Source organism: Anneissia japonica, unplaced genomic scaffold (genome assembly GCF_011630105.1).
Source record: "Anneissia japonica isolate Jap-2015-1 unplaced genomic scaffold, ASM1163010v1 scaffold285010_len649756_cov215, whole genome shotgun sequence".
Classification (NCBI taxonomy): Eukaryota; Metazoa; Echinodermata; class Crinoidea; order Comatulida; family Comatulidae; genus Anneissia; species Anneissia japonica.
The window spans coordinates 203,041-231,024 of record NW_022699253.1 but is presented as its reverse complement, the minus strand read 5'-3'; the positions used below and the strand labels follow the sequence as shown (position 1 = coordinate 231,024).

The following is a 27,984-nucleotide window of genomic DNA, read 5'->3' as shown; positions in this document are numbered from 1 at the left end:
CACAGTTAACCTTTTGTTTCCTTTTGTTTGTCTTTTAGTACGTTTTTTTTTTTTTTTTTTTTTAATCAATACCGTTTTTAATAACAGTGTGAACTCTATTCTGTCGTCTAATAACTTCCGGTAGCAGATGCCTACATGTTCTTTGTTACGGATTTCACCACGCTTGCTAGGAAGACTTTATCCAAGGATCTGCATTGTGAAGAATCAACTCCGGAAATCGTCGAAAACAGGCAAAAATACTTTAGCAGACGACACAACACGCGCGCACAGTAGTCGCGATAAGTTGACCAAAAAACAACACTGTCATTCAAACTGGATATTTTCGGGTAAGTCTATTCAAGTAGATAGTAATTTATTGGTATTTATACTCCTAGCTAAATATTACATTTCAACGAATGTGTTTTATCTTTTACATCAACAAGTTTTTAGATTTGTTGTCATTGAATTGAATTGAATTTATTCGATGCTCATATATAAAATATAAAATATAGAAATACAATATAGGAATTTTTTACAATAATCAAATACAACAAGCACCTGGAACACCCATTAGGCCGGGAATCCAGCCCATTTCCAATGGGGTCCAAATTGCACAATTAAAAAGTTATCAAAATTAATACATATTAAAAAGGAAAAGAAAAAAAAGCAACATTTAAAAACCAAGATGCATGATGGTCTACACTTTATAGACTTTTAGTAAATTTTATCTCCTACGTTAATCCGTTTTTTAAGATATTTGTTTTTGTGTTATTTATGTTTTTACATGTATGATATAAAAAAAAAATTCTGAATTCCGATGTGTAATACATCGTATCAATGAACTCATAAAATATTTAGTCCCAATTTCTATAGGCCTACATTATGTTAATCATAATGTTAAGGTTTGTTATAATATATGCCGGATTTAATTAGGCCTAGTGAATAACATTTAAGTATTATATCTCTATGAACTTGGACATGTGGACGATCCAGGACGTGTGTTTTACAAACAAAATGTTACGGTAAACATTTTTTAAATCACGGTACCTGTATGGTAAAATAAGTTTCAGGAGAAAAGGAAACCGCATTGACGTTAGCGATCTTCTTTTTCTATTTTGGTTATCCGGTAATGCTACTCTCCTTTTAAGTAGCATTTTCTAAAACCTTGGATATCAGAAAGTGTAGCGTAAATACATGTATTCTGAAAGTGAACACCGTCACATTCGCTGAGGACGACGCTTGATAGGCTATTATTCATATGACCGGGTCGAAATTCTGTTTTGCTTCCTTATGTCTGTCATTCATCGGTCAGTCATGTTCTGAATCACAAACATCTGCACACGATTTATAAAATCGAAATTGAAATAAAATATGATATCAATATGCATTTTGTATTAAGAAAAACCAGAATTTTGTATTAAGGAAGACCTCGGAATTCAAATGTATCGTGTTGTTGCATTGTATTGTATTGTACGAGTTCCTATAAAATCAGTCAGTCAATCTACACAACATTCACATAGACGCGATTTATCGGCGGTCGGTTGTAATTAAACGCTGATCACCACACTGCGCCAATGGACCTAGGCCTACCGTGTGTTGTTTTGTAGTTTGATGTTTGCTTGAAACTAGTTCTTTATAATGGCTGCAGCAATTAGCTGATAGGGGTCTTAAGAGCATAGAATGGCCCGAAGTGGGACTAAAATATTGCCTGTGGTGTCCATAAATAGAGATGTTATGGTTTAGGGCGGTAACATTGTTCATTTAGACCCACGCTTCCCAAACTATGGGTCGCCAAACTTGGGTTGGGTTGCGAGCAGGTTTGGAAGAAAAAAAAAACCAAAAAAACAAATGAATAATCGTCACACATTATTGTCTTATAAATAAAAAAAACAACTTAAATTTAAGCGACGAAATCAAGTTAAAAACTAGGCCTGGTCATTGTTCAAATGCTAAAAAAATCAGAAAAATCGGTCATCAAGAAGACAGGAAATTACTAAATTGTTTAAGAACGATGATGTCAATAGGCCTAATTTCAATTCATTCGTTCAATTTATTCAGATCACAAATGGCAGTAACAAGACGGAATTGCTTGTGATTTACAGATTAAAATTTATACAAATTGCTTAAAAGTACAATTAAATGACAGCAAAATACAATTAAATGACAGCAAAATACAATTAAATGACAGCAAATATATTTTTAAAAAGACGGTAACAAATGGTACATAACGATTAAACAAAAAACAAGAAGCAGACTTGGAAATAAAAACAGAAAAAAAGTAAGTAAAAACATTACAAGATTGGATGAAAAGTACAGTGTTATTTTAATTGTTTATTATTCTATGCATATTTATTTATATAGCGCCTTTATTTGCAGATACGAAGCGCTTCTCTCCCTGGTCATTAAATCCACATGCTTAAGTTGCCGCTGTATTCAGCACAGGAGCAAGCAACCCCACCAACCAGCAGGTACCCATTTATGCTCCTGGGTGGAGAGAAGCAATGCAGATAAAGTGCCTTGCTCAAGGACACAAGCGAAATGCACAGAGAGGGATTGAAACCCCGCCCTCAAGGTTGGGAAACCAAACCTTTTACGCTGCGCCAAACCGCTTCTACCATCATCATTATCATCATTATCATTATCATTATTATTATTATTATTATTATTATTATTAATATTATTATTATTATTATTATTACTATTATTATTATTATTATTATTATCATTATTATTATTATTATTATTAATATTATTATTATTATTATGTAATTAAAAAGGTTGGAATAGGCCTATTCAGTTATTATTGTTATGTAGGCCTAATTATTATTATAATTAATGATAACAGTGACGATATTATTATTATTATTATTTTCATCGCTATTATTATTATTATTTTTATTAGATTAAAACTGGAGTCAATATTTGAGAGATTGGGGGATTTCACAAGTCATGATTAAGATCATTGAGGCACCTGGTTAGGAAAGGAATTGCATTGTCGTGGTACTGCTTAGTCTGCCAACTTCTATTGGCATACTTATCGGTGTGCCTAAGTTGCATTTGGTGTTGTTTTGAATTAGGTTGGAACCATTCTGAGAATCTAGAGGATTTAGAGCACTCTATGCTGACGATACTTTTACCAACCCATTGACGATCAGTATATTAAGTTTAATGTGTGACCTTCTGTTTAGGAAACGCGTTGACCAAACTAATTTAATGATACCAACAGTCTTTATCTTGAAAATGCGTCCATGATGGACCCGAAACGTCGAGCTTTTTTGTCAAAAAAATGTTGTGTTGGTTATATAGTTAAACGTCTGTTGATTCGTAATACCTAAAGGCATGTAAAGAATTAAGTGTGTGAACTAAAGCTCTATAATGAACGATAAAACAAACATTGACTGTGCTAACACATATTTAGCGCATGCTCAAATTCTGAATGTGAAAAGTAAAAAATTAAGAATTTTTATTTGTTTTGGGGAAGAAAGGATTTCTATTATACTTTAGAAAGTAATAATCATAATAAGTTACAATAATTATATTATAATACTTATATATGTAATGGCAACATATGCTTTTATCAATTTTACTTTATATTTTATTTAGATGATATCAGCCATAATGTTTGCTATAGATCGACTACAATGTACGTTAATATGTAATACATTTAAATCAATTTAGATCAATCTTAATGATCTGATTTTAAATCTGTCTCTTATACACATCTAATGTAATAGTAATATTCATATTGTATTGGATTATATCTCTGTAAAGTGGAATCAAATAATTCCAACAAGAATAATCAGGAAGCACAATGGTTAAAATGTTGTACGTCACTGGTGCACTGAATATACACTGAGTTTCTGATTCTATTCCAGTTCTGCCTTCCTCCAGCATGAGGTCTGAAATAATAGGGTAGGCTGGAAACCAGAACGTTGTGACGATACAATTCTGGTTTATTCCATAAGGGCAAGGCTATTGCCACGCATACCGGTATTCATCTTGAAAAAATATATGTTCTGTATTTCAACGTTATAGTAGAATAGTCTTCTTGTACATTTTCATATTTAAAAGTGTGAAAAGTTTTCTCATGGGTGAAGGAAATTGATATGTAATTAATTATATTGATTTTTTTAGCCGATTTAGATGCTTTTTGTATTAAGGATGTTGTTCTTTCTGATGATTTTCGTATTACTGGTTGTTAGATATGTCATCGGCAAAAAATCATTCTCATATACCACATTCGTGGCAAAAAACAAACAAAAAACTCCAGTTCAAACGCCGAGATAATTTGGGCTTATAACTTAGGCCTAGAATGAATGTAATAGAAAAAACACGTTTTCTAAAATCCAGCTTTAGTTGTAACTCGTCCGGAAATATTGGAATACAATTCAGGATAATTTACCAGAAATGTTTGACGTTAGAGTTAATGTTTGACATGGGATAGGCTTACGCACTCGCACACATTCTCCTGATAAAGTATCATAGATTTGACTCTGTTTTAACTAATAAAATTATAAACAAAATCATATGTTCGCTTTGATAGGTTGTCCAGCGTGTACCAAACCCGAAAATGACCAACGCGTATGCGGGACGGATGGCAAAACATACGCTTCCGTTTGCTACCTCGAACGGAGAGTGTGTAAAACTGAATCGTCTGACCTAACTGTAGCGTACTCAGGAAAGTGCATGAACAATATAAAAACGGATCCTATGACAAGTAAGAATATAATGTTTCAATTCTGGTCGTAACAAGATGAGGTGAACAGAGAAATATAAACACTTCTAAAAACATGAAATAAATTACATTTTATAAGTTATAAAAGGAAAATATGAATTATAAAAAAAATGTAAAAAAATACATAAATATTAAGTGCTCATATAAAAACATGATGTAACAATCGTATCATGCATAGCTCTTCAACGAAAAGTCACCCTATTCTACCTAAATTACCGTACTCGCGCGAATAAGCGCCCCGTTTGAATAAGCGCCCCTCATAACGTGAAAATTTTCTTAAGCGCCCCGTTTGAATAAGATTTTCTTTTTAGCAAGTCAATAATCCAATCAATCCTGGCACTGTGGTTGTTGGCATGATTTGGGCTGTAGAGTGGAAACACATTCTTCTCGGTCAATATAAAAATGAGGATATTTCTCTTGGACAGACGAGAGCTCCGATCCCTGGACAAGCCATGTCGCTAGAACACTGACAGCTATCCGGTGTAACGGTGCAGATTTTACCCCAGACAATAACGAATCTTGGATGTATAATAAATGTATGTATGTATAAATTATATTGTTGTTATTATATATTTAAAGCTACATCAATCCCACTGCGAAGTGAACTTCCTATGAAGTCAATGCTAGTGAGTGCAAGTCATCCATTGGCAACCGACCCTACTGATCACCATGGTAGTGTACAAGTCAAACGTTGCAATTTGACTCTAGAACCTGTATGTGGTACTGATGGAATAACGTATCCGTCGCCATGTTTCCTTACAAGATTTGCGACTCTTCCTGGAAGGAGCGATCTAACTATCGCATGGATGGGTTACTGTGGTGAGTGCCCTTTTGGTGAAGTATATTGTTTAATTATGTAAAGCCTTCATATATGCCTGCTTTTTTGTTGTAGTATAATGATGACATTATTTTTTTTATCGTCAGATTTGATGTATACTGACCTACTGTTTGGAATAATTTTTCTATCATGGGCAATGATATGAATGAAGTAATGATGAATGATGATGGTAAAAATTAAATAGCAATAATCATAATGAAGATGATGAGCACGACGACGATGATGTGATTATATTCTATGATGATAATAGTAATAATAATAATAATAATAATGTTAATAATAATAATAATAATAATAATAATAATTATAATAATAATAAAAATAATAATAATTAAATAATAATAATAATAGTAATAATAAATAATATTGTTATTATTATTATTATTATTATTATTATTAATAATCAAAATGAACGTGTGACAGCCCCCTCCCGTTTAATCACTTTATCATTTTCACTTAAAAGTTCCACATAGGCCTAATGTGAATCTGGAGCCATCAAGCAAGCCCGATTTTGAAATCGTACCCGGACCTGACAATGGACCGGAACTAAATTTAAATCCTCCAGAAAGTGAACCCGAGCCAGAAATCGAATATGATTCAAGACACAATCTGGCCACTTCCGAAAAACCAACAGAAACTACAAAAAAACCATTAGCAACTACAGCACAGAAAACTACTCGAAAGTACAGGCCGTCTCGTAAACTCAGACCAACACGACGACGCAGTTCGTCGTCTCGTACTAAGCCGCCTTCTAGAAAACGAACAACTGTAAAACCAACTCCCGAACCAGAAAACCCAGTAATTTTCGACGGCAGCGATGTTTGGCAAGTAAATCGAAAAACAACTATGAAATATCAATCATCTGTGGCACCAACTGAATCATCAATTGAATCAGAATCAAGTGATGGAATTGGGATGGATTTTGATCTTGGTTTTGGTGGTGGTAGCGACCAGTGGTTTGTAACAAAACCAGACCCAACAAACCCGGTTAGTCCATTTACCGAAACTGCACCATCGAGTCAACAACCGGAACAACAGGACGAAGATCCTGAAACAGATAGTTTTGGAACAAACATTGATTTCGGTTTCGGCGGCAGTGATTTATGGTTTGTGCCAAAACAACCAGAACCGGAAACTACTGTACTACCACCAACGACAGCAACACCAGCATCAGCAGAAGTTTATTATGGAAAACTTATTGGAACAATGGTTCCTAAAGGAAGTAGACGCGCGTCTCATAGAACAGAAGGAGTCGTGTATGCTATCGATCAATCAACTATTCGAATTATGAATTTTAGCTACGACGGAAATGCACCAGGTAAGTAACACACTGATTTTAAATTGACTAGAAGGGTATGCGCATCATTATATGAAATGTAGAGGTCGAGGTTTATATTTCTTGAATTAACTATACTGCAGCGTCAATTATTTGCAATCTGTGGTTTTACTAAACTGATGTAGGCTTATTGTTTTATACTGTTTATTTTTAGCCATTCCGACTCTTAACGTTATAGATTTAGTGTCAGTGATAGTGGTAATAACAATAAACAAATTTTATAATTCACCTACTGCAATATTTACGATATTTCGGCTACATTCCCGGAGCCCTGTTCACCTCTTTGGCTTCGTATCGTAACAAGGGAGTGTGTTTTCAAGCCAACGTCGTCGCCTACCTGCTGATTTCACGCATGGCCAGTTATTATGCAACGACATGAATCTATTGTCTATTGTCGGATGTCTGTCTCTTATACACATCTCCCCGTTTGAATAAGTGCATTAGTATGTGCCACCATCACCTAATCCAGCATTTAATATTGAATCAAACTTTTGACAACGCGTAAATTCATTTCTAATATGATAAACAGTCGCTCTATTTTTCCATTCGTTTAACAATAATGTAGTAAGGGGCTACTTTAATTTCATTGCTTTGTTATCAGATGCGTTTTTCTATGCTGGATCGACCGGTGAACCTGATGATACTGGTGACGTAATCCCGGATGAAAATGGCAGGTAAACAAGCTAAATATTTTATTATTTTCTGTTTTTTGTTTCGCTAAATTTCCGAGTATATCAACAGATGATAGGCTGGTGGTGTACATTAAACTGCCTAGAAAAAGACTCTGTCGAGGAAAACCGGTACTAGTAAGGGGGTGAATGCCACTGTCGAGGATAATGATTTGTCTAACACAATGTGTCACACTCGACACCGCAGCTCTTGCAATTGTTTTTATCACCGAAAAAGTGAATGAGTTAAGCGCCCCAACGAGGGCCAGCTCTCCCCGTCGGAGTCTATTGAAAATAAAATATTTGTATATTTAATAATTATACAAATGGTACTAAAACTTGATCTATGTTTGGCACGTTTGTACGGGGATTCACACAAAGCAAATATTTCTGGTAGGCCACATGGAATACGTCAGGCCTTATGGTGTTTGTCACTAATGTTATTGTCTCGTGTTTAAGAATTGTTGTAATGACACCTGATATCTGTTTGTTATTTTTCCTTAAAAGAAAGCGAAAACTGAAAGCGTATGATAACCAGGAGTTAATACTTAGCTTACCTAAAGGCATGACGTTGGCGAATTACAAATGGATAGCTGTCTGGTGTCGTCGTTTTCGGGTAGGGTCCACTGTCTTATTTATGGTTATTTTATTATAATGTCATTGACCAGCAACAAAATTTCAATAGATTATAAATTATTGTTAATAAGTAGGTCCCTTATTTATTCGTTTTTATTTTATTTCAGATATAAATATTCATATTACAAAACAGTATAAATATAAAGAGGGACAAATGTAAACTGCATATAATAATCATAATAATGAAAATGATAAGGAGATCGGTAATTATAATGATAATTAGCAAACTATACAAACGTAATGTGGATATATCTACTCTATATTGTGTTGTATTTAAATATGTTTGTCAGAATCCTGTTTTTTCTTTGTCCATATTATCAAATTCGTGGAAAGACAATCACTTATTGATTGTGGCATAGTCGACTGTAAAATAAAATAAAAACGATTACACAAATTACAACTTGTATAGAGATATCATGTAGCGCTTTCAACTTTCAATACCATTTTCTGTTCCCTCTCTCCTCTTCCTCAATTTTTTCTTTTCCCTCTCTTTGCGGGGCATATCCATAGTACCCTGGATCCGCCTCTGTGGAACGCTCCATTTGTAGCGATTATGAGTCTTCTTTCATTTCAGGAGAATTTTGCTGATGTATACATACCAAGTGACTTCGTAGCACCGTCTGGATATGACTTAGGTGTACTGGGGTACAAGCCTCGAGTACACAACGTTCGCTCACCATCTGTCGTCATCGTTGATACTAAAAGCATACGCCTCCACAGTCTCACCTATGACGGCACTGTACCAGGTGAGTGCACTGGCCAGTTAACGAATTTAATGACAAAACATATTTGTACGTGAGAAATTTTATATTTCTACATTTTTAATATTTTTTTAAATATATTTATTTTCTATATTTTTTTTAAATATTTTTCTATTTTTCCAACTAGGCCTATATTATACTGTATTTTTACAAAAATTTATTCATGATAGCAAAATCAAACAAATTCTTAAAATTTTATACCACAGGTTTTTTGTATTGATTCACTTTCATGGTGATGACAAAGAAAACAGAAATGTCGACAATAACATTGACAACGACAGTACATCAACAATGATAATGAACAATCTCGTCGAATTAACGCTCATAATAATAAATACTTGATTATTCAAACCATTTCTTTTTGTTTTGTAGATGCTTCTTTCTGGGTTGGACTAGGTTCTCCGGATGCAAGAGGCCGAAGCGTTCCTTATGAAAATGGAAGGTGAACCAATGTTCATTTAATTTAAGTTGTACAACCTTTCTCTTGACTGGTGATTCTTTGTTGCTCTTCTGCATCTCGAATTTTTAGTATTCTTCGGTGTTATCATCTATAAATCCTCCATGGTGTTACGCAGCTTTGTGGCTGATATAGATTGCTATTGTGGTTTTTACATTTGTATATACTTTTGTAAATTCAACTGTTGAAAGTGGTTGATTTCATTAATTAAATGTAATTTTTTAATAGCTCTGATGGAGTACTTCCAAAATTCCGACGCGACACCATTACAATACAACTTCCAGACGACGTCACAGTTTTCGATATCGATTACCTCAGTGTATGGAGTGTAATTACCAAACAAGATCTTGGTCACGTGAGGATACCGAACCGCAGGATGTTGAATATTCCACCATATATTAAAATTGAAAAGGTATGATTAATGATATGGTATAGGCCTATAAGCAATTTCTTGTTGATTGTTAAGCGCTTAGAGGCGTCCGCATTTTGCGCTATATCAAATTTAATTTTATTATTTTTATAAGCCTAAATAATAATTGTTGATATAAAGTTATCTGTGTTAGATTCGATTACTGCTAATCGTAGCTTCCATTGTCAAGTACAGTATCCACGCTGACATGAATGATGATAATGATGATAGTGGTGATGATAATGATGACGGCGATATGATAATGATAACATTAAGTAACAATAGTTATTAATACATTTTTAGTTTTTGAAAAGTTTAATTGACAAAGTTAATGATGATTGTCTTAGAATATTATGTTCTACCAGAGAAAACATATTATATAAATTTGTACAAACAGGTTTATGATAGTTAAATCAAACAAATTCTTAAATATTTAAAACATACATGTTTATATTGGTAGAGTTCCTATAATAATAATAATAATAATAATAATAATAATAATAATAATAATAATAATAATAATAATAATTTCAATTCAATTCAATTGAAGTTTTTATTTTGGAATTACATATCCATAGCAATCAATACAATAACAAACGATAAAAAAAATATCAGATAAAAAGACTATGCATTCAGGGGTAGGGACGTCACATCCCTAAGGTCCTAAAGGCCCACATACCCCACTCTAACCGAACTGTGCATTAACGGGGTAGGGACACCGCTAAGGTCCAATGACCGTATACACTAATAATAATAATAATAATAATAATAATAATAATAATAATAATAATAATAATAAGGTTCTTAACCGTTCTGAAATCAACAGAACAAGTAGTTGTCATTGACTATCTGAACAGTTGACAAGCGACAACTGTATAGAACAAAAAGAGTACCGAGAGTAAAATAAAGACGTTAGGCCTAATAACATTCTACCATATATTTAATTACATTTATTATGCAAATATAATGCAAATAAGAAAAAAAGAAAACTTACTGTCTCTTCCTTTCTAATATTAGCTTACCGTATATTTCCTTATCTTTTCTTTCACTTTCCTTTCTTGTGCTTCCTTACGGTATCTTTCCTTTTCTTTCCATTCCTACATACCTATTTTTTTCTTTCTTCCTTCTTACCTTTTCCTTATATTATTGCCGTTCCTTTCCTTTCCGCTTTTTTATACTTCCTTATCTTTATTTCTTTTGCTTTCAATTACCTTTCTTTTTTTTTCTTCTTTTTTTTTGTCGTTTCTTTTTTCCTTGATTTTCTTTTATTTACTTTATTTCTGATATATCTTTCTTTCCCTTTTCTTTCTTATACCTTTTTCACATATCTTATTTCTATCTTATCTTTTCTTTCCTTTTCTTTCGTTTCTTATGATTCTATCTTGTCCATTTCTCTTCCTTTTATCATTTCTTAGATTACCTTGACTATCTTTCCTTTTCTTTCTTATGTTACGTTATTTCTTTCCTTTTCCTTTAATATATTTTCTCATATTTTCTTAACGGCATTATCAGGAAATAAGAGTGTTAACCTATCCATTTCTTTTATTTTTGGTGACATGAAATGCTTTCATTTTAAGAGGGTGATTATTTTCGGGCCTGGGATGTGTGAGCACCACTTCATTTGTTGATTCTGATAAAAGTCCGTTATCGATGAGGTTTTGGTTATCGAGTGTCGCTCGTCGTTAGTCCGGATGAAACTCCATTAAATTTTAGTATTTTCATTGGATGAGCTCGATGATGGGGTAGGATTTTTCCGTTTGAAACCGTCATATAACATGTTTCGAAGAAAGAAGTTGCAAGTTGGTTCAATTTTAGCTATTTCAGATTGATTGGGTCTCCAGGCATGATTACTGATCAATGTTGTTTAGAGCGTCATTTTAACTCAAAACTAGTTTTCGTTATCTCTAAAGCTCCGATGAGCCCTAACGGCCAAACATACAAAGAATATATATTAATCAATCAACCGAGTGACACTAGTGGCCCTAACGGCCGCCCATACAACAAAGATCTATTAAGGAATCAAGCAGCAGGTACTCCCAGAGTTCCTCGAGTTCCTCATCGGAGCTAAACAAAATGTTGGCCTTAGAAAGGACAGTAAAACAAATCCAATTATGACCACTATTATTTCGTGTGTGAATGACGCATTAACAAGATGAGAAGTAATAGCGCATCATCCTGTAGAGAGAATGTTGTAAGAGGACAGATGCGGACGAGTAAATGAGAGTGCTGTGACATGATATGTCAAACTTGTAAGACGCTTAAATATTAAAGGAAACAGCACACACATTTAGAAATGTCTGGACTCGGTTTTAGGAAATGTATTGATTATACTTGCATTATTTTTATCGTTCTATTTTGTTATTATTACACCACAAACTTGATTAAAATCAACAGGAATAAAAAGAATCCTATATATATATATATATATATATATATATATATATATATATATATATATATATTATAGGATACATAATGATATAGCATATAGCATATCTAAAATACGTCTTTAGAATACATTTCCTTTTAATATATTTTAAGACATCGACACCAACTCCAACAACAACAACTGTTCGTAACAGCGAAAGCCTATCAACAGACTACACAGTAAGCTGGTTGATCGATGGCGATGAGATAGAAGTCGAATTATCCACTCGACTCCAATCCAGGATGTACATGGCTTTCGGTTTCAGTGGAAGCAAGATACGCTCCGTAATGTTCGGTTCTGATGTCGCCGTAGCCTGGATGAACGGCAACACACCAGTGGTTGATGATTATTACCTTGGTGGATATTCGCAGGTGAGGACACTGTCATGTCATAGGTTTAGCTTATTTCAATATTGTGATTGGTTATAGGCCTAATATGATGCGTCGCCACAACTAGACGCGTACGATTATAACTTACTTAAACTACGTAGCTATTATATTTTTAAGCCTAGCCCCATGCTTGAATACGTGGATTGTCTCAGCAATAATATGCAATTAATTAATTTTAAATTAGTGTTCAGCTGGTAGTGGTGCATGTAAAGATGAATCGTTCGTCCTACCTGGAGTCAATGACTACACAGATGTCACGGGTTCAACAGTTGACGGTGTCACAACCATTTCCTATCGACGAAAACTGAATACAGGTTAGTCAATTACAAGCCTACAGTCGTCATCTTCATCATCATCATTAGTATTATTATTACTACTACTAGTAGTAGTATTATTATTAAACGAAATCTTTATAAACGCTTGCAAAAGGATAAAACCAAACTGAACGATACATCACATTTCTGTATCTTAAAGTACATGACCTGGGATTTATGGACTTAAAGACGAATTTAAGTTTATTTTTTTTGTTAAGTTTGATAAATCCACCCTTGAGGCCGTTATAAACCCGAAAATTAAAATTTTTGCATTATCGTATCGTACTAACGAATATTCCGCTGAGTTACTATCAGGTTAGCGGGTGACTTTTATTGATAGAAGTTTATGGTGGGTTTCTATCACAACCCTATAGAAGAAGGAGTCAATTAATAATAATAATAATAATAATAATAATAATAATAATAATAATAATAAATGGATGGATGGATGGATGGATGGATGGATAAATAAATAAATAAATAAATAAATAAATAAATAAATAAATAAATAATTAATTAATGGTTGGATTTATATAGCGCTTTACACCAAAGTCTCAAAGCATTCGAAGCGTGGACTGGGAACTCAGTCAATGATTTTCTTCTCCCCTAAGGGTCTCTTCGTGACTGTGCTACCCGGTAACAGCAACTCTCGTCGTCCAATTTGAAATTGTACAGCATTTAAATCAACACCAAATTATGTACTTTATAACATGTGTTGATGCATAGAGAAGAATATTCAATAGAGAAGTATTCATTTTGAGTGATCCCAGGAAAGAGGACAGTCTAATCGCAATCATTATTATCACACTACCATCATTTTCGTATGTATATTAATAATTAGGCCTATATTATTTTTAATTTACTATATTTTTTTTTACAGGGGATGCTTTGGATATGACCATTTCTTTAACAGACTCAATGTACATTGTCTGGGCGATTGGACCAATCAACGACGACGGATTAGTTAGCAAGCACATTGATATTGGAGGTGGCTTATTTACTACGTTTTATTTTCACAACATACGAAAACGATCGATTAATAAACAACCGTTAAAAAAAAACAAACCTCACTTAAAACAAATTAAAACTCTGACAATATTATGTTTTAATTTAGGAGATTCGTTTAGCTTTGGTCGAGATCCAGTGAGTAAAGCTCAGTCGTTTATTACGTCGGAACAGGTCGGTACAGCACATTCAGACACTTGGCCTGAAACAGTAATAGTAGGTAAAGACGTGACTACATTCGACGCCAAAATCGGACCAAATGGTGGAGGAAAAGGACACACTGCAGTAATAGGTATAACTTTTACATGATCTTCCAAAATATTTTGAGGGAATTCAAGAATTAGTGTTCTTTAAAATAATATTAGCCATATCTGACAATAATGTGTTAATTCAAACAGTTAAAAAATGAGACAGAATACTGATGCATAAAGTGTAAATGCCTTTTCACACTAGAACGATTTAAACACAAACAATTTCATTAATTTATTGTCGTATTCCCTCTTGCAAGAATTTTGCATTAAGCCAGGGTACGCCATGACGCACCAGCTAGCCTTTGAATTCGTTTGCGTTTGTATACGCGTCTATTATAAAGTGGTTCACACTGAAAAATGACGTATGCATGCGTTTTGTTTCGCGTTTGCACGCGTCAAACGCGTTAGTTCTATTGTGAAGCTTCGTGTAGAGGATTTTGAGCTAAGTTTAATACAAGGATTTTTGCTCTTTAAGCTGCATTTACATCCAGACTGTGTTTACGAAATACTGAATGTCAGCGTCCCTATTCTTACACACTGATTCGATTTTCCGATCGCTTTGCTAGGCTTTCCGATCCGAAGTTCGGTGAGGACAGGAGAGGGAAAGAGACGCGCACGTGAGGAAGAGGTCGCTGTGACTCCAGGAGCACAACCAATTACTTGTTAGGTTTAAGTCATTCCTTAGGAATAATAATACTGCTGTCTGTCACTAGGAAATATGTGGTTCGGAGGCTGCAACATCCCACTACGAATATTTTCTTTAAACTACTACTCATATGACAAATTTTGAAGTTAAGATAGCACGAAGTATTTCTGCTTTGGGGATTTCTTACGATAAACATCTCTTTATTTTTAATTCAGGTAATACTGGATGGGGCTTCGTTTGGTACATAAACGAGAAGCTAGCCCCAAGACTTATACTTAAACGTGGGGTAGAATACACGTTCCGCGTTTTTGGCGGTGACGACGAATCCCTAATTGCCCAGTATCATCCATTCTACATAACAGATGACCCAATAGGTGGTAATCCCTCTAGTACAGGTAGTATATTTAAGGTGAGGAACTGAAACGATACACGATGTTAAATTGAATGCTTTCTTTTAGGAACACTCAGAAGACACGATTGACAGGACATGCGCATACATACATACATAAACGTTGGTTGCCAAGGTTGTTTTCATAGAGATCCAAAGAGCTGGATTAACATTATTGGTTACCTAACAAGGAACACAAAAGAAACAACACTCATAATAATGAAGGTCATTAAAATTATTATTAGTTGTTTATCACCATCATTATCAAGTCATCATCATTATTGCCGTCGTCATGATCATCATCATCATCATCATCATCATTTAATTTCATTTTGGGACATGAGCCAAGGATGAAAATAGCGATACTGCTAATAATAATAATAAAGATGTGTATAAGAGACAGTATAAATTCATGCTGAATAGGACCTGAGGTCAGGTCGAAATATTCATGTTTTAATAAAATAGTGTTCTTGAAGTCTACTCCGTTTCGTTTTTTCTGTATCATATTATATTATATATTTGTCAGTATAATCATATACACCATATGACCAGGCCGACACATTTCATGTTCAAGAGAGCTTTTATGGGGGTATTTATTCGAGGGAGGCGTTCATTTTATATATATGTTTTGGGGTTGGGGTATAAAACTCCTCTTCATGTTGTGTTGCTTCGCTTCCAATAGTCATGTTCGAAGTCACTTTGAAGTGGCGATATTTCAAGCGGACAGTAATTCGAATAAATACCATACTAAATGGAAGTTAGACAATAAAATAGACACAAAATAGTTTTTATATTGTTTACTTATTATACTTTAAATTTTATTTTCATTAAATTTCAGTATCAAACAGTATATGCAGGCCCGGCTGGTAAGAAAACATTCCATTACTGTTTTTCTATTTAATTTGCTAAAGCCTCTTTCATCTACAGTCAAGTTTAAAAATAAGTCAACAGTCATATATGATTACCTCTGTAATTAATACTGAAAAATATTACAATTTTTCTTCAATAATAGTAATACAGAAGTATGCATAATAACAATAATAGTACAAAGTTAAAACACTACGATATCAAATAATTCAAAGCAACAAATGAATAATTGGGAATGATTTTTAAAACAAGATTTAAAACAAGAATTGTACAACAGTTAAAACACTACGATATCAAATAATTCAAAGCAACAAATAAATAGTTGGGAATGATTTTTAAAACAGGATTTGCTATACTTATTATACACAAAAGGTTTAAAATCATTAAAATACATAATAATCATTCTACTTTACATTTTACACATTCAATTTTTAAAAATTATGAACGACAGTATAATAATGAATAGTTAAATCAGTTACATAAATTAAATAAAGTTGTTAAAATTAACATATTACAGCAGTCAAAATCATTTATTGCTTTTCACATTAAGTCGGTGGCTACTGCGAATACAGAAACAAAAAACAGAACAAGAGCAAGCAATCGTCAACATTTGAAGATTACTTCAAAACCCTTAAAGAAAAATGCAACAGAAGGGTGTTAGCCGGCATGTTGACGTGGACTCCAGATGCGAATACACCTGATACTGTTTATTATCAGGTGAGTCAGGTAGCGCACTCTCGTAGCAATAAACACAAACATTAACAACGTCATTTCAGTACTTAATCGTGTTTATAATAATTTTTGAAACTATTATTATTTATTATTATTAATATTATTATTATTATTATTATTATTACAGCATAATATAATAGTAACAATAACATTGATATTATTAGTAGGGCCTAATATCAAATACTTATAATCATTTTGATGATGACAATGATGATGGCAATAATAATAATAGTAACAATAATAATAATAATAATAATAATAATAATAATAACAGCAATAAAAAACCCCAATATAGTTATAGAGTTATGTGTTACTGTACCAATAATAGTAGGTTATAACAGTAATTTGATAATTATAACGACAATCATAAATTATGAGAATGATAACGATGATGATACTGATGGTTATGATTATTGTGTTGAAATAATTAAGTAGAGTAATTGAATGTTTTCTATTATATTTTTCAGTGCTACACTCATCGTTATTTCGGTTGGAAGATTGAAGTGGTGGACAACTTTTTAAGTCTATGATCCCAACACCACACCCGTAGCAGTATGTTGAGAAAAACATTATGAAATCAGAAAATAATATGCTTAAATACATATGTGTACAAATTTTGTTTATGAATATCTTGTAAAATAATATAGAATTACGATTTTATTTGGCAGTTGGGAGTCTATAAACAAATATAATTTAAATTGGCTTATATTATTTTATCTTAAAGTATTTTTTAGACACAAATGTAAGAAGCACAACGCATACGTCACGATTTTCAGTAAACCTCTTTAAAATAGATGCATAACAAATACCCGCACTCACAAGTGTCCTAAATCACATTTGTGGTGTCCCTGTCTCATGTTTTAGCGTACCTGTTACCGTATCTACTGCTGTTGTTGTATTTATGTGTTGTGACGAATATGGACTAAAATGTAAACCATACAAAGGATAATTGACGCGGTCTGACGTACATAAGTGTGACGGAGCTAAACTTTTTCACAATGTGGAAAAGAAAAGACATTAGCAAAACAGATGCCTTTTGTGTCAAGTTGCGTCAAGAATTTTGCGTACATATTTCTTGTGTTTGCGTCAGGCATTTTGCGTTTGGCCCATTAATTCGGTGCGCAAGGGCAATGTATTACAGTACTCATTTTGCACAACAAACGCCCGCACTCACCAGTGTCTTAAATCGGTGCTCAAGGTCAATGTATTATAGTACCTCGGTTTGCATTCGAACCACGTTGTTCCTAACGGAAATATTAACGTATTATTCGATCACGATTGGATTGTAGGAAGATGTGGGAAAGGGAACCATAGGAAATGAACAATCTACCTCAGTAAAACGTAAATTGAGTTGTTGTGGGCACCTCATTCTTAAGCATTATACATTTCTTTTACTTAGTCACGGCATAGCAATAAGTAGGCCAATTTAATACAAGATGGTAATTTCTGGATGAATTTTGACCAAGCATAGGAAGGATTAATAAAATGAACGAAATTAATCATTACGTCAACTATTATATTAATGAAAGAGCCAATGATATTACATATATGGCAAAGTATTGTAGACGTACATAATCTTTGTAAATAATTGTTTATATCTTCCACCTATAGGCCTAGGCCTACACATAAATATCATTGTTTGTAGAAAAAAATAAAAAAAATATTCGTCAAAATAACTTTGGTTGAGCGATTTCATTATTTGCTAATCTCAACATATAAATAGCGCCAAAATAGCTTCAATTCTATAAATGTCCACTGAGTGACAAAAAGGTACGAATGTTGCTTTAAAGAGCTTCTTTGGTAAATTTGTTACTTGACAAATGTTATTCGTTGACTCTCACGTTGATATACGCCTAATAAACAGACTATGTACACTTATGAAAATATCATGGACTTGATTGTAAGGCAAACTCGAATGAAGATGTCTACGGCTATATAGTACACGACACAGATGGTCAAAGCGGCAAGGCATATTCCAACGACAGATAAGAAGACAGCACGTACGGAATGCGTTAACGTGAACACAATCAAGACGATTATCACAACGGTAGCCAACCACCGTCTATTTAGCAGGAAATTTCCGTATGAATTCACGATGTTTTTGGTAACACCGAGCTGTTGAAAGTCTTTATCGACACTATTAGTTACCGTGTTTCTTCGAGGCATGGTATTCGTATTATAAGAAAAACAAATGATGGAAGAGTGTACCGTTGCGTGTCCTTGGTGCCAGATAAAAGTTAATAAATTGCAGGATACCAACGTATTTTGTTTACGTGCAAGCGTCGACGAATAATACGCTGTAGTTTAATAATAATCGATTTCAAATTTCACTCCGAAATCAACTATCAGTTTTGTAACACATAGCTGACAGCTATTGTCTTGATGGATTTTTTTTTATCTTATCAGACGAATAATAGAAGGTAAATTACTAGAAATATCTCTTGAATTTACAGCAAAAGCACGTTGAGAGCCACCAACAACACTCAGAAGACACGATTGACAGGACATGCGCATACATACATACATAAACGTTGGTTGCCAAGGTTGTTTTCATAGAGATCCAAAGAGCTGGATTAACATTATTGGTTACCTAACAAGGAACACAAAAGAAACAACACTCATAATAATGAAGGTCATTAAAATTATTATTAGTTGTTTATCACCATCATTATCAAGTCATCATCATTATTGCCGTCGTCATGATCATCATCATCATCATCATCATCATTTAATTTCATTTTGGGACATGAGCCAAGGATGAAAATAGCGATACTGCTAATAATAATAATAATAGCCTTATATAATAGTCCTACAGTATAAGTGAAAATCCCTTAAATCATTGTCTTTTTCATCATTGCCATTACTTTTTCTGCTGACTTGGATTTCATTGACGTCAAAAAAATAAATTTAATTTTTATCATTAAAACCTGCATTATTATTTCATCGTCTTCATAAAATTATTTTTATCAATAAAGTTATTATCAATACCGTACCATCGCGGAAATTTCATCATCATTCTATCACCACCATCCACTAAGGCACGGGATTGGTCCTAGAACTAAGGACAAGTACATGTCATCAACTACAGATTGAAAACGTAGCAAAGATAAAGCTATGAAATAGCTGTTATTTTGCGACAGAGAGAAGGTAAGCGTTATATGGGCACCAGTTCCGTCAGGTCATGAATAATTAATGACGATGGTATATAAATATTCATACAAGTACCCATAGAGAATAGCAATTCATTTAGCTGTGGAGGCGCTATACTGCTATTAAAATAGGATTGTGAACCCCAGCTTGCTATTTTTGCTATAGCTATGTAGCAATCTCTTTAGCTACCGGTATTACTGCTATGTTCTTCTTTGATATAGGTTTGTGAACCATGTGCTGTATCTGCTGGTTTTTTTTATAACAACATTAGCACTTCCATTATAGTAATAACATTAAAATGGACGTAAGTAAAAGTGCATACAAGTTGAAAACATGTTACAAATTATGAACAAATATCAATGTGTGTTATTCTTAGGGGCATGCACTGTTATTTTTTACCTATAACCCTTTACCTTAAAGAACATTAACCGATGACGCTCAAACTTACGCACCTTTATTGCAAGTGTACCTATATGTACCGTTCTCAATGATAATTCTCATCACACTCGATACTATCACTATATGCTACACAAGTCTTGTGTAATAAAATCAAAATTTACAGTTTGAATCTATACGAAACATCATTACTAATTATTCCCTCACTTCAGCCGTGTGGTCTTGGGGTAAGACAGTGGCGGATCTATGGGTTGAATTAGGGTGGCTAGCCACCCCCCTTCGTTTACTGTGAAAAATAAAATAATGTCACTCGTCTTGTTTGTGTGCATCTCGTGTACTCTGGTAAAAAATACACTTTCTATTTTAAGCTTAATTCTTTTCAGATGCCACCTAAGATCGTCTAGCAGTCTACTAATTCCAAAATAAAACATTAAATAATGAATAATAATTCTTGTTCACTGTGCTAATATAAAAATGTCCTCAATAGATATTATCATCATACGCCTGAATGTATCATCTGAAACTTACAATTGTTTGAATTCTATTTGTCTGGCGCTATTTTTATACGGATATTTTTATTACCTCCACAAGGAGGCTATATTCATCGGATTTGTTTGTGTTTACGTGTTTCTGTACAGTTTTAGGTGTACAAGCGTCAGATTTCTACAGATAGTTTCTGACATTGAATGAAAGATTTCACTTTATTATGGTGACGATCTGGAGTATGGTGTTGATATGGGGACCATTAAAAGAAAAACACCTCCCACTAGATATCTCAAAAACTGATCTGAATGACACTTTCTGGAAGAGTTAACTAAAGATACAAGGACCACTCGACAGTGATTGGTAAACACAAAGGCACAGCGCACGAAAGTATAAAAGAAGACTTATTTCCAGTGGGGTCATTCTGGTGGAGGTAAAATAAATGAAATGAAGACATAATTTCGGTGATTCAGGGCCAAGTATCTCAAAAACTGATCAATTGACCTGAATACAACTTTTCGAAATTACTTGTTATGGAAAGGAATAAATATTTAAATTTTAGTGAGATCCGAAACAGGATGTGAATATGAGGATATTCAAAAGAAACATCCCAAACCAGATATCTTAAAAAATAATCAACTGATCTGAATGAAATTCTGTTAGAACTCAGATACAAGGACCCACCCGGCAGTGATTACTTCACTTTTTAGATGTCTCGTCTCATATTTGTAAAATTTAAGAAAATTGGTCCAGAGTTTTCATATTCTTGAGTAAAATGGGTCCACATTTTTTTTAATTTACGCATAAAGTATGTCCACCCTGAAATTGTCCTGCATTACTGTTTGAAAATCCTAGACGGTCATTGCTGGTGTGAGTCGTTTTAAGTGTGACTTTTCTTCCATTTGGGGATTTATCAACACACCCAAATTAACCGGATCAAAGGGTCAAGTTAACACGACCTTTCAATTCTTTAGCGTAGTGCCCACGGCCTCGAAAGATCGCAATAGACTCACAAAGAAAAAAAAATTCAAACGTTACTTTAAAACATTTTATAAACTTAATAGTTGGGGAAGTTTAGTTACAGTTCTGGTCTATAATATGGTATATCTGACTAATTTAGTTAACCTTTTAAAGCCAGAGCATTTCTGACAAAAAACAAAATACTGATTTATTAACGTCTGCTAGGCAGCTGATGCATACTTTTCTTGCTTCACAATAAAATACAAAATCAACTGTAAATGGGGTGTAATCGAAAAAAAAAAAATCGATTGCGCCTGAAAATCTAGTGTTCTCAAAGATCGACTGCGCCTGAACACCGAGTGTGCTTAAAGATTGACTGTGCCCGAAAATCGAGTGTACTCAAAGATCGACTGCGCCTGAAAATCGGGTTCTATCAAAGATCAACTGCGCCCGAAAATTGGGTGTACTCAACGATCGACTGCGTCTGAAAATCGGGTGTACTCAAAGATCGACTGTGCCTGAAAATCGTGTGTAATCAAAGATCGACTGCGCCTGAAAATCGGGTGTACTCAACGATCGACTGTGCCTGAAAATCGGGTGTAATCAAAGATCGACTGCGTCTGAAAATCGGGTGTAATCAAAGATCGACTGTGCCTGAAAATCGGGTTTAATCAAAGATCGACTGTGCCTGAAAATCGGGTGTAATCAAAGATCGACTGTGCCTGAACATTGAGTGTAATCAAAGATCGACTGTGCCTGAAAATTGGGTGTACTCAAAGATCGACTGTGCCTGAAAATCGGGTGTAATCAAAGATCGACTGTGCCTGAACATTGAGTGTAATCAAAGATCGACTGTGCCTGAAAATTGGGTGTAATCAAAGATCGACTGTGCCTGAAAATCGGGTGTAATCAAAGATCGACTGTGCCTGAACATTGAGTGTAATCAAAGATCGACTGTGCCTGAAAATTGGGTGTACTCAAAGATCGACTGTGCCTGAAAATTGTGTGTAATCAAAGATCGACTGCGTCTGAAAACCGGGTATAATCAAAGATCGACTGCGTCTGAAAATCGGGTGTAATCAAAGATCGACTGCGTCTGAAAATCGGGTGTAATCAAAGATCGACTGTGCCTGAAAATCGGGTGTAATCAAAGATCGACTGTGCCTGAAAATTGGGTGTACTCAAAGATCGACTGCGCCTGAAAATCGGGTGTAATCAAAGATCGACTGTGCCTGAACATTGAGTGTGATCTAAAGGCGAATATTACCGAGTGTGCTTGAAACTAGCTCTGGAAAATATTCTTAGTTAATACGTCCCTTAAAGGTACTAAAAGTATATCTTGTAGGTCTATGTAAAGTACAGTATTGTTGTTTCCTTAATACGAGCTTCGATACTTTCGTTGTCTGAACAAGTGATGACCCGTACCAGTCTATTTTAATACACAGAGAGTAAAGGAAAAGTTTAATACTAATTGAGATATTTATTGACACAAACTTTCGTGTACCCAGTACACTTCTTCATATGAATATAAATTTTTTATAAGTTTAAAAACATTAGAATATTAATTCAAAATTTAAAAGTAAATGATTAAAGAGCACGCACCAACCATGATTTTTTTTATACAAAATTTCTTTACATATTGTCATCACAGATGTAGAAGTAGAGTGTAAGTCCACAAAACGAATCCCTTGTATTTCCTTGGCCAACGATCCACAACCTGGAAACCAAAGCTTTCATAAAGTCTTTGTGCAGGAGCCTGGACCTCTGTCGTGATAAGCTCAACTTGATTATAACCATTAGATTCACAAAACTCCAGTGCAACTTTTAAAAGTCTTTTTGCTATGCCTAGTCTGCGGTATTCTCTGCTTACCGCCATCCTGCGTAGGTATGCCACACTTTCCTGCTTCTCTTTTACTGTAATGGCAACAGTTCCTATTACTATGTCAGAGTCTGTAACTGCAACCCAGAAGTTTGTTTTATCCGAGGACTGGTAATTCACTTGTACATCATCCATATCTGCAAGCAGGGGGCCCTTTATTAATCTATGCATGACATACCATAGTACAGCGAATAGTAAATTGTAGAGGGCGACAATTAGTATTCCAGTTTGCAGTAGAGACTGGGTCAGATGATAGACTAAAATACTATATACTGAAACAAATGTGATGACTGTCCACCGCTTTATTGCAAGTAAGAAAGCCGGTATAATGTTATCATATGTTCCATCTTCCAGAACCTTCCTTGCTTTATCATTATGTTCATTGGCACATGGACAAATAGAAACTGCCATCTGACTCAGTGCTAATATTTGATGAAGGCAATCATGGGAGAAAGAGAGAAAAAAGAGAAAAAGAGAAGTAACTGAATCATCAACATTATCATCATTGGTACATTCATCAATGCACTACATGGCAATCGTACCACCAAGAAGGCATAATTATTTTGCAGCATGGCTAACCAAATGTAACAAATTTGTATTTTTACCACAGTGTTAGATAAAAGCTCACTCAATGTTAAAATGCAACTTGGTATACAAAGTGCAGTCAACTATTGAGAAAAGACAAACCCTTCACCGTGTACCTCAGTAACCGATTTCACTACTGTATTTTTATTCATGGAGTTTTCGTTTTAATAAACAACTCTTATCACGAGGGTAAGACCTTACGGAGGACCCCATTGATTTTGCATACCTACGGTTAACATGTTTAAAACATACATAAAAACTATTTTTACAATTATTTTATATTACGATTATTTTTTATTCATATTTTTTTATATTGTAATAATAGGCCTATTAACTTTACTAACTTATCTGATGATATAATAAACACTATTTAAATAATTGATACTGCTGTCCCATCATCGTTCTCCTCATAATCATTATCAGTTACACATATACTGTATAATACTGTAAATACAGCCATGTTTTTACTGTTGATCCACTTATTAACCACTGCTAAAACATTATATAAATGTATTGCAAAATTGAATTAAATATCTCTAAGTGCTTCACATTACTACCCCGGTCATTGGATCAAACACATATGCAACACATACTGAACACCAAATTAAATTATTAAATATACATATATAATTATTAATTATATATATCTTAAATATATTTTCAATATAGCTTAAATAAATATATTATTTTCATTTCTATATATATATTTATACATATATATTTCATAAAATATTTATATACGTAAATAAATCTATTACGTTTACTTCCTATTTTCATATCTTTACTATTTATTTACCTTCTTAAAATATGCATAAAAATACCGCGACCGAAAAAATAAATATGCTGTAATGTATTTATTCATATACTATATATATATACTGTCTCTTATACACATCTAGATGTGTGATCTAGCGTCGTGATCGAGTTGTACGCATGGTCGGCTATGGTTAGCCATAATAAATTTTTTTTAATGCTGTTACGTTATTCAATTCCAACCAATCACAAGCTTTAAACAGCACCGAAAGGGCCATATTAAAAGTAGGCCTACTGAGGTGAAGAATTTATGGCGATGACAGATGTAGGCCTACTAGTTAGACCACCAACTGGCTGGGCGGGCGGCCCGCACAGCTCATTGCTTCTTCTTGCGCAGTTGTGGGCAGTGTGTGTGCCGCCAAGACAGAGCCATAGATACAACACAATGTGCATTCCTGTGTACAATATTGTATAATACAATTAGTGGCCTCCTGTAATACTTAATTTAACCTTTTTAGCAGTTGAATTTCATGTAACTATATTTATAAAAAATGGCGCTTTTATTATGGCCCTTTCGGTACTGTTTCAAGCTTGTGATTGGCTGAAAATGAACAACATAACGGCGTTAAAATAAAACTAAACGGCACTTTTATCATGGCCCTTTTGGCAATGTTCAAGCTTGTGATGGTTGAAATTGAACGTGACAGCGTTATTATAAAACTAACACGGTTTCATTATGGCCCTTTCAGCCAATCTTATAATTACAGCTTTGCTATTGTTACAAAGCGCCATTTCTACAAGTTAACAGCGCTTTTATTATGGCCCTATCGGTGCTGTTTAAAGCTTGTGATTGGTTGGAATTGAACAATGTAACTGCGTTAGAAAAAAGACAACAGCGTTTTCATTATGGCTCTGATGGCTAACCATAGCCGGCCGTGCGAATAACCTCGGCCTTTGGATAAACTGTTGGGTATTTAAGCGGACAGATAGTGTACTGCATTGCCTAGCCTATAATATATTATGATGGGCCTGCCCTAGGCTAGCGGCATCTGTATCGTGTCGTTATCGTGTCTACTGTAATGTAGCTTAAATCAAGCTTTATATACTGATAGGCCTAGGCCGCCGCTAGCCTAGGTAAGGCCCATGCCTAGGTTGGACTAGGCGGCGGGTCTAGGCCTAGACTAGGAGGTAGGAGACTAGTTGTTAGCCTATTCTATTTTGCCGTCTATGTATAATAAGGTGTTTATTAGTTAAGGAGCCCTAGGCCTAGACTAGCTCTGAAAATGATGTACCATAGATCTATACCCAGTCATTTTATTTTATAGACAAGACAAACATACCTTTTTTTAATGTTTATAATAATTGTAGGAAAGCGTGTAGACACTAGACCTACGCCAACTTACTACTACTACCAACCAAAGAACTTAAATAGCAGAAAAATGAGCTGTTCCGCGTATTTGCATTAAAATTGATGGAACATCCGCCCTCCTGCGAATGGGGTAAAATTTGACCATTTTACAAAGTGGAGAAACTACAGAAAACAAACGAACCAGAGCGCGCCTTTATAATTTTACCCCATTCGCGGGAGGCGTTTTCCCCCCGTACGAAACATGTGCATGAAACTCCACTCAGGTCAAAAGGTCATCAACCAAAGATAAACGTCTACAAAACTTTGGAGATACAGGATTGCTGCTCGCTGTCTGATTTTGAAAAAAACATTCCCATGCTAATATATAATGGGTCGTTTAAAACGACATATGTATGCCTATTATTTGATTTCGCTGCACGAATAATAAAAAGTATTAGGCCCTATTTGAATTTGAGTTACATAAAAATGTGAACATTTTTATTTTTTAGTTGGCCGCGGTTTTGGATAATTATTTAACCAGGGAGTTGTTAATTAACAACTCCCTGATTTAACCTATGTCATGACGAATTCAAGTCAACTCGGCCCCATGTCAACTCGGCCCCACAAGTCAGCTCGGCCCCAAGTAGTCAACTCGGCCCCAATTTACTGTGTACGGTATTTATTGAATATTTACCAAGAGATTTGAATGCAAAGCCAAAATTAAAGTGTTTTGAAATCGTTGCCTTTGTTATTTCGTTTCATTTACATGCACCACTTACAATAATTAAAACTGCATTAATAAAAATAATATTAAAATGATATTAATAAAAATTATACAAAGGTATATAGAATAACTAATGATAATAATAATATATACTTGTGGCCAAGTTGACTTGGGGCCAAATTGACATGGGGCCATGTTGACTGGGGCCGAGTTGACCTGCTTCCGCCTAAATTACTAAAATTAAGGCAGGGATTTGGATTCAAGGTGCTTCTTGATTACAAGGCTTAGGCTAATTAGTTAATTAATGGCGAAATTATATATGGTTATTTATTATTATTGTTATTATTATTTAATATTAATTAAATTACAAGGCTTAGGCCAAGTTCATTAATGCCGGAGTGATATATTTAATTTATTATATTTAATATTTTTTTACTCACTGTCCCATTTTAATTTCATGTTTAAATTTTTTTTCAAAATTTCAGTCAATGGCATGCGAAGCGTGACTGTTGGGTCAGGCCTAGGAACCTAGGGGCCTAATCTGGCGGAAGGTGGGGGGGGGGGCTAGCAGTAGGACCTAAAGCTTGGAACTAGGCCGTTCCACTAGGCCCATTATTTAGCCTCTTTTGCTCTAGCCTTTGATAGATGTTCCTATTTACCACTGGTACTACTATAGAAGGGGGTACTAGCTGTTGTTGTTGTAGTAGTACATTTGATAACAAACATACGAGAAGCTCACAGTTAGTTACAGACGTAGCCTACATCCCATAAATCGGTAAGACATAGGCCTTGCGGTAGGTACAGTAAAGATAAATAGAATACTCGAGCGTCACGACATGCGAAGTGCCTGCTCTTGTTCGTATATCA

General features: G+C 34.3%; 2 protein-coding genes across 3 annotated transcripts; one reads left to right on the top strand and one right to left on the bottom strand.

The window, feature by feature from the left end:
- Positions 1-96: 96 nt before the first annotated feature.
- LOC117102909 (protein Skeletor, isoforms B/C-like) lies at positions 97-18,515 on the top strand. Its single transcript, XM_033243357.1, has 17 exons — positions 97-326; positions 4,523-4,696; positions 5,294-5,533; positions 6,016-6,870; positions 7,490-7,562; positions 8,064-8,172; positions 8,767-8,938; positions 9,326-9,395; positions 9,639-9,822; positions 12,361-12,618; positions 12,821-12,950; positions 13,831-13,938; positions 14,065-14,247; positions 15,068-15,261; positions 16,079-16,106; positions 16,658-16,824; positions 17,307-18,515. The coding sequence occupies exons 1-17, from the start codon at positions 128-130 to the stop codon at positions 17,367-17,369; spliced, it is 3,207 nt and encodes a 1,068-aa protein (XP_033099248.1). The 5' UTR covers positions 97-127; the 3' UTR covers positions 17,370-18,515.
- On the bottom strand, positions 17,800-26,542 carry LOC117102910 (N-acetylaspartate synthetase-like). Of its 2 annotated transcripts, XM_033243359.1 has the most exons (3): positions 26,386-26,542; positions 23,431-24,129; positions 17,800-19,429 (listed from the first exon to the last, which is right to left on the bottom strand). In XM_033243359.1, the coding sequence occupies exon 2, from the start codon at positions 24,116-24,118 to the stop codon at positions 23,474-23,476; it is 645 nt and encodes a 214-aa protein (XP_033099250.1). In that variant the 5' UTR covers positions 24,119-24,129; positions 26,386-26,542; the 3' UTR covers positions 17,800-19,429; positions 23,431-23,473. The 2 variants fall into 2 exon arrangements, 1 of the variants encoding a protein (XP_033099250.1); XR_004444496.1 differs by lacking the exon at positions 23,431-24,129 and having other exon boundaries at positions 26,386-26,532.
- Between the last annotated feature and the right edge of the window lie 1,442 nt (positions 26,543-27,984).

Bases quoted from the DNA above. Each gene is read 5' to 3' on its own strand.
- LOC117102909 (XM_033243357.1), top strand. From the start codon at position 128: ATGCCTACATGTTCTTTGTTACGGATTTCACCACGCTTGCTAGGAAGA. The intron at 12,619-12,820 runs GTGAGGACACTG...ATTTTAAATTAG, and splicing joins ACCTTGGTGGATATTCGCAG to TGTTCAGCTGGTAGTGGTGC. The intron at 12,951-13,830 runs GTTAGTCAATTA...TTTTTTTTACAG, and splicing joins TCGACGAAAACTGAATACAG to GGGATGCTTTGGATATGACC.
- LOC117102910 (XM_033243359.1), bottom strand. From the start codon at position 24,118: ATGGCAGTTTCTATTTGTCCATGTGCCAATGAACATAATGATAAAGCA.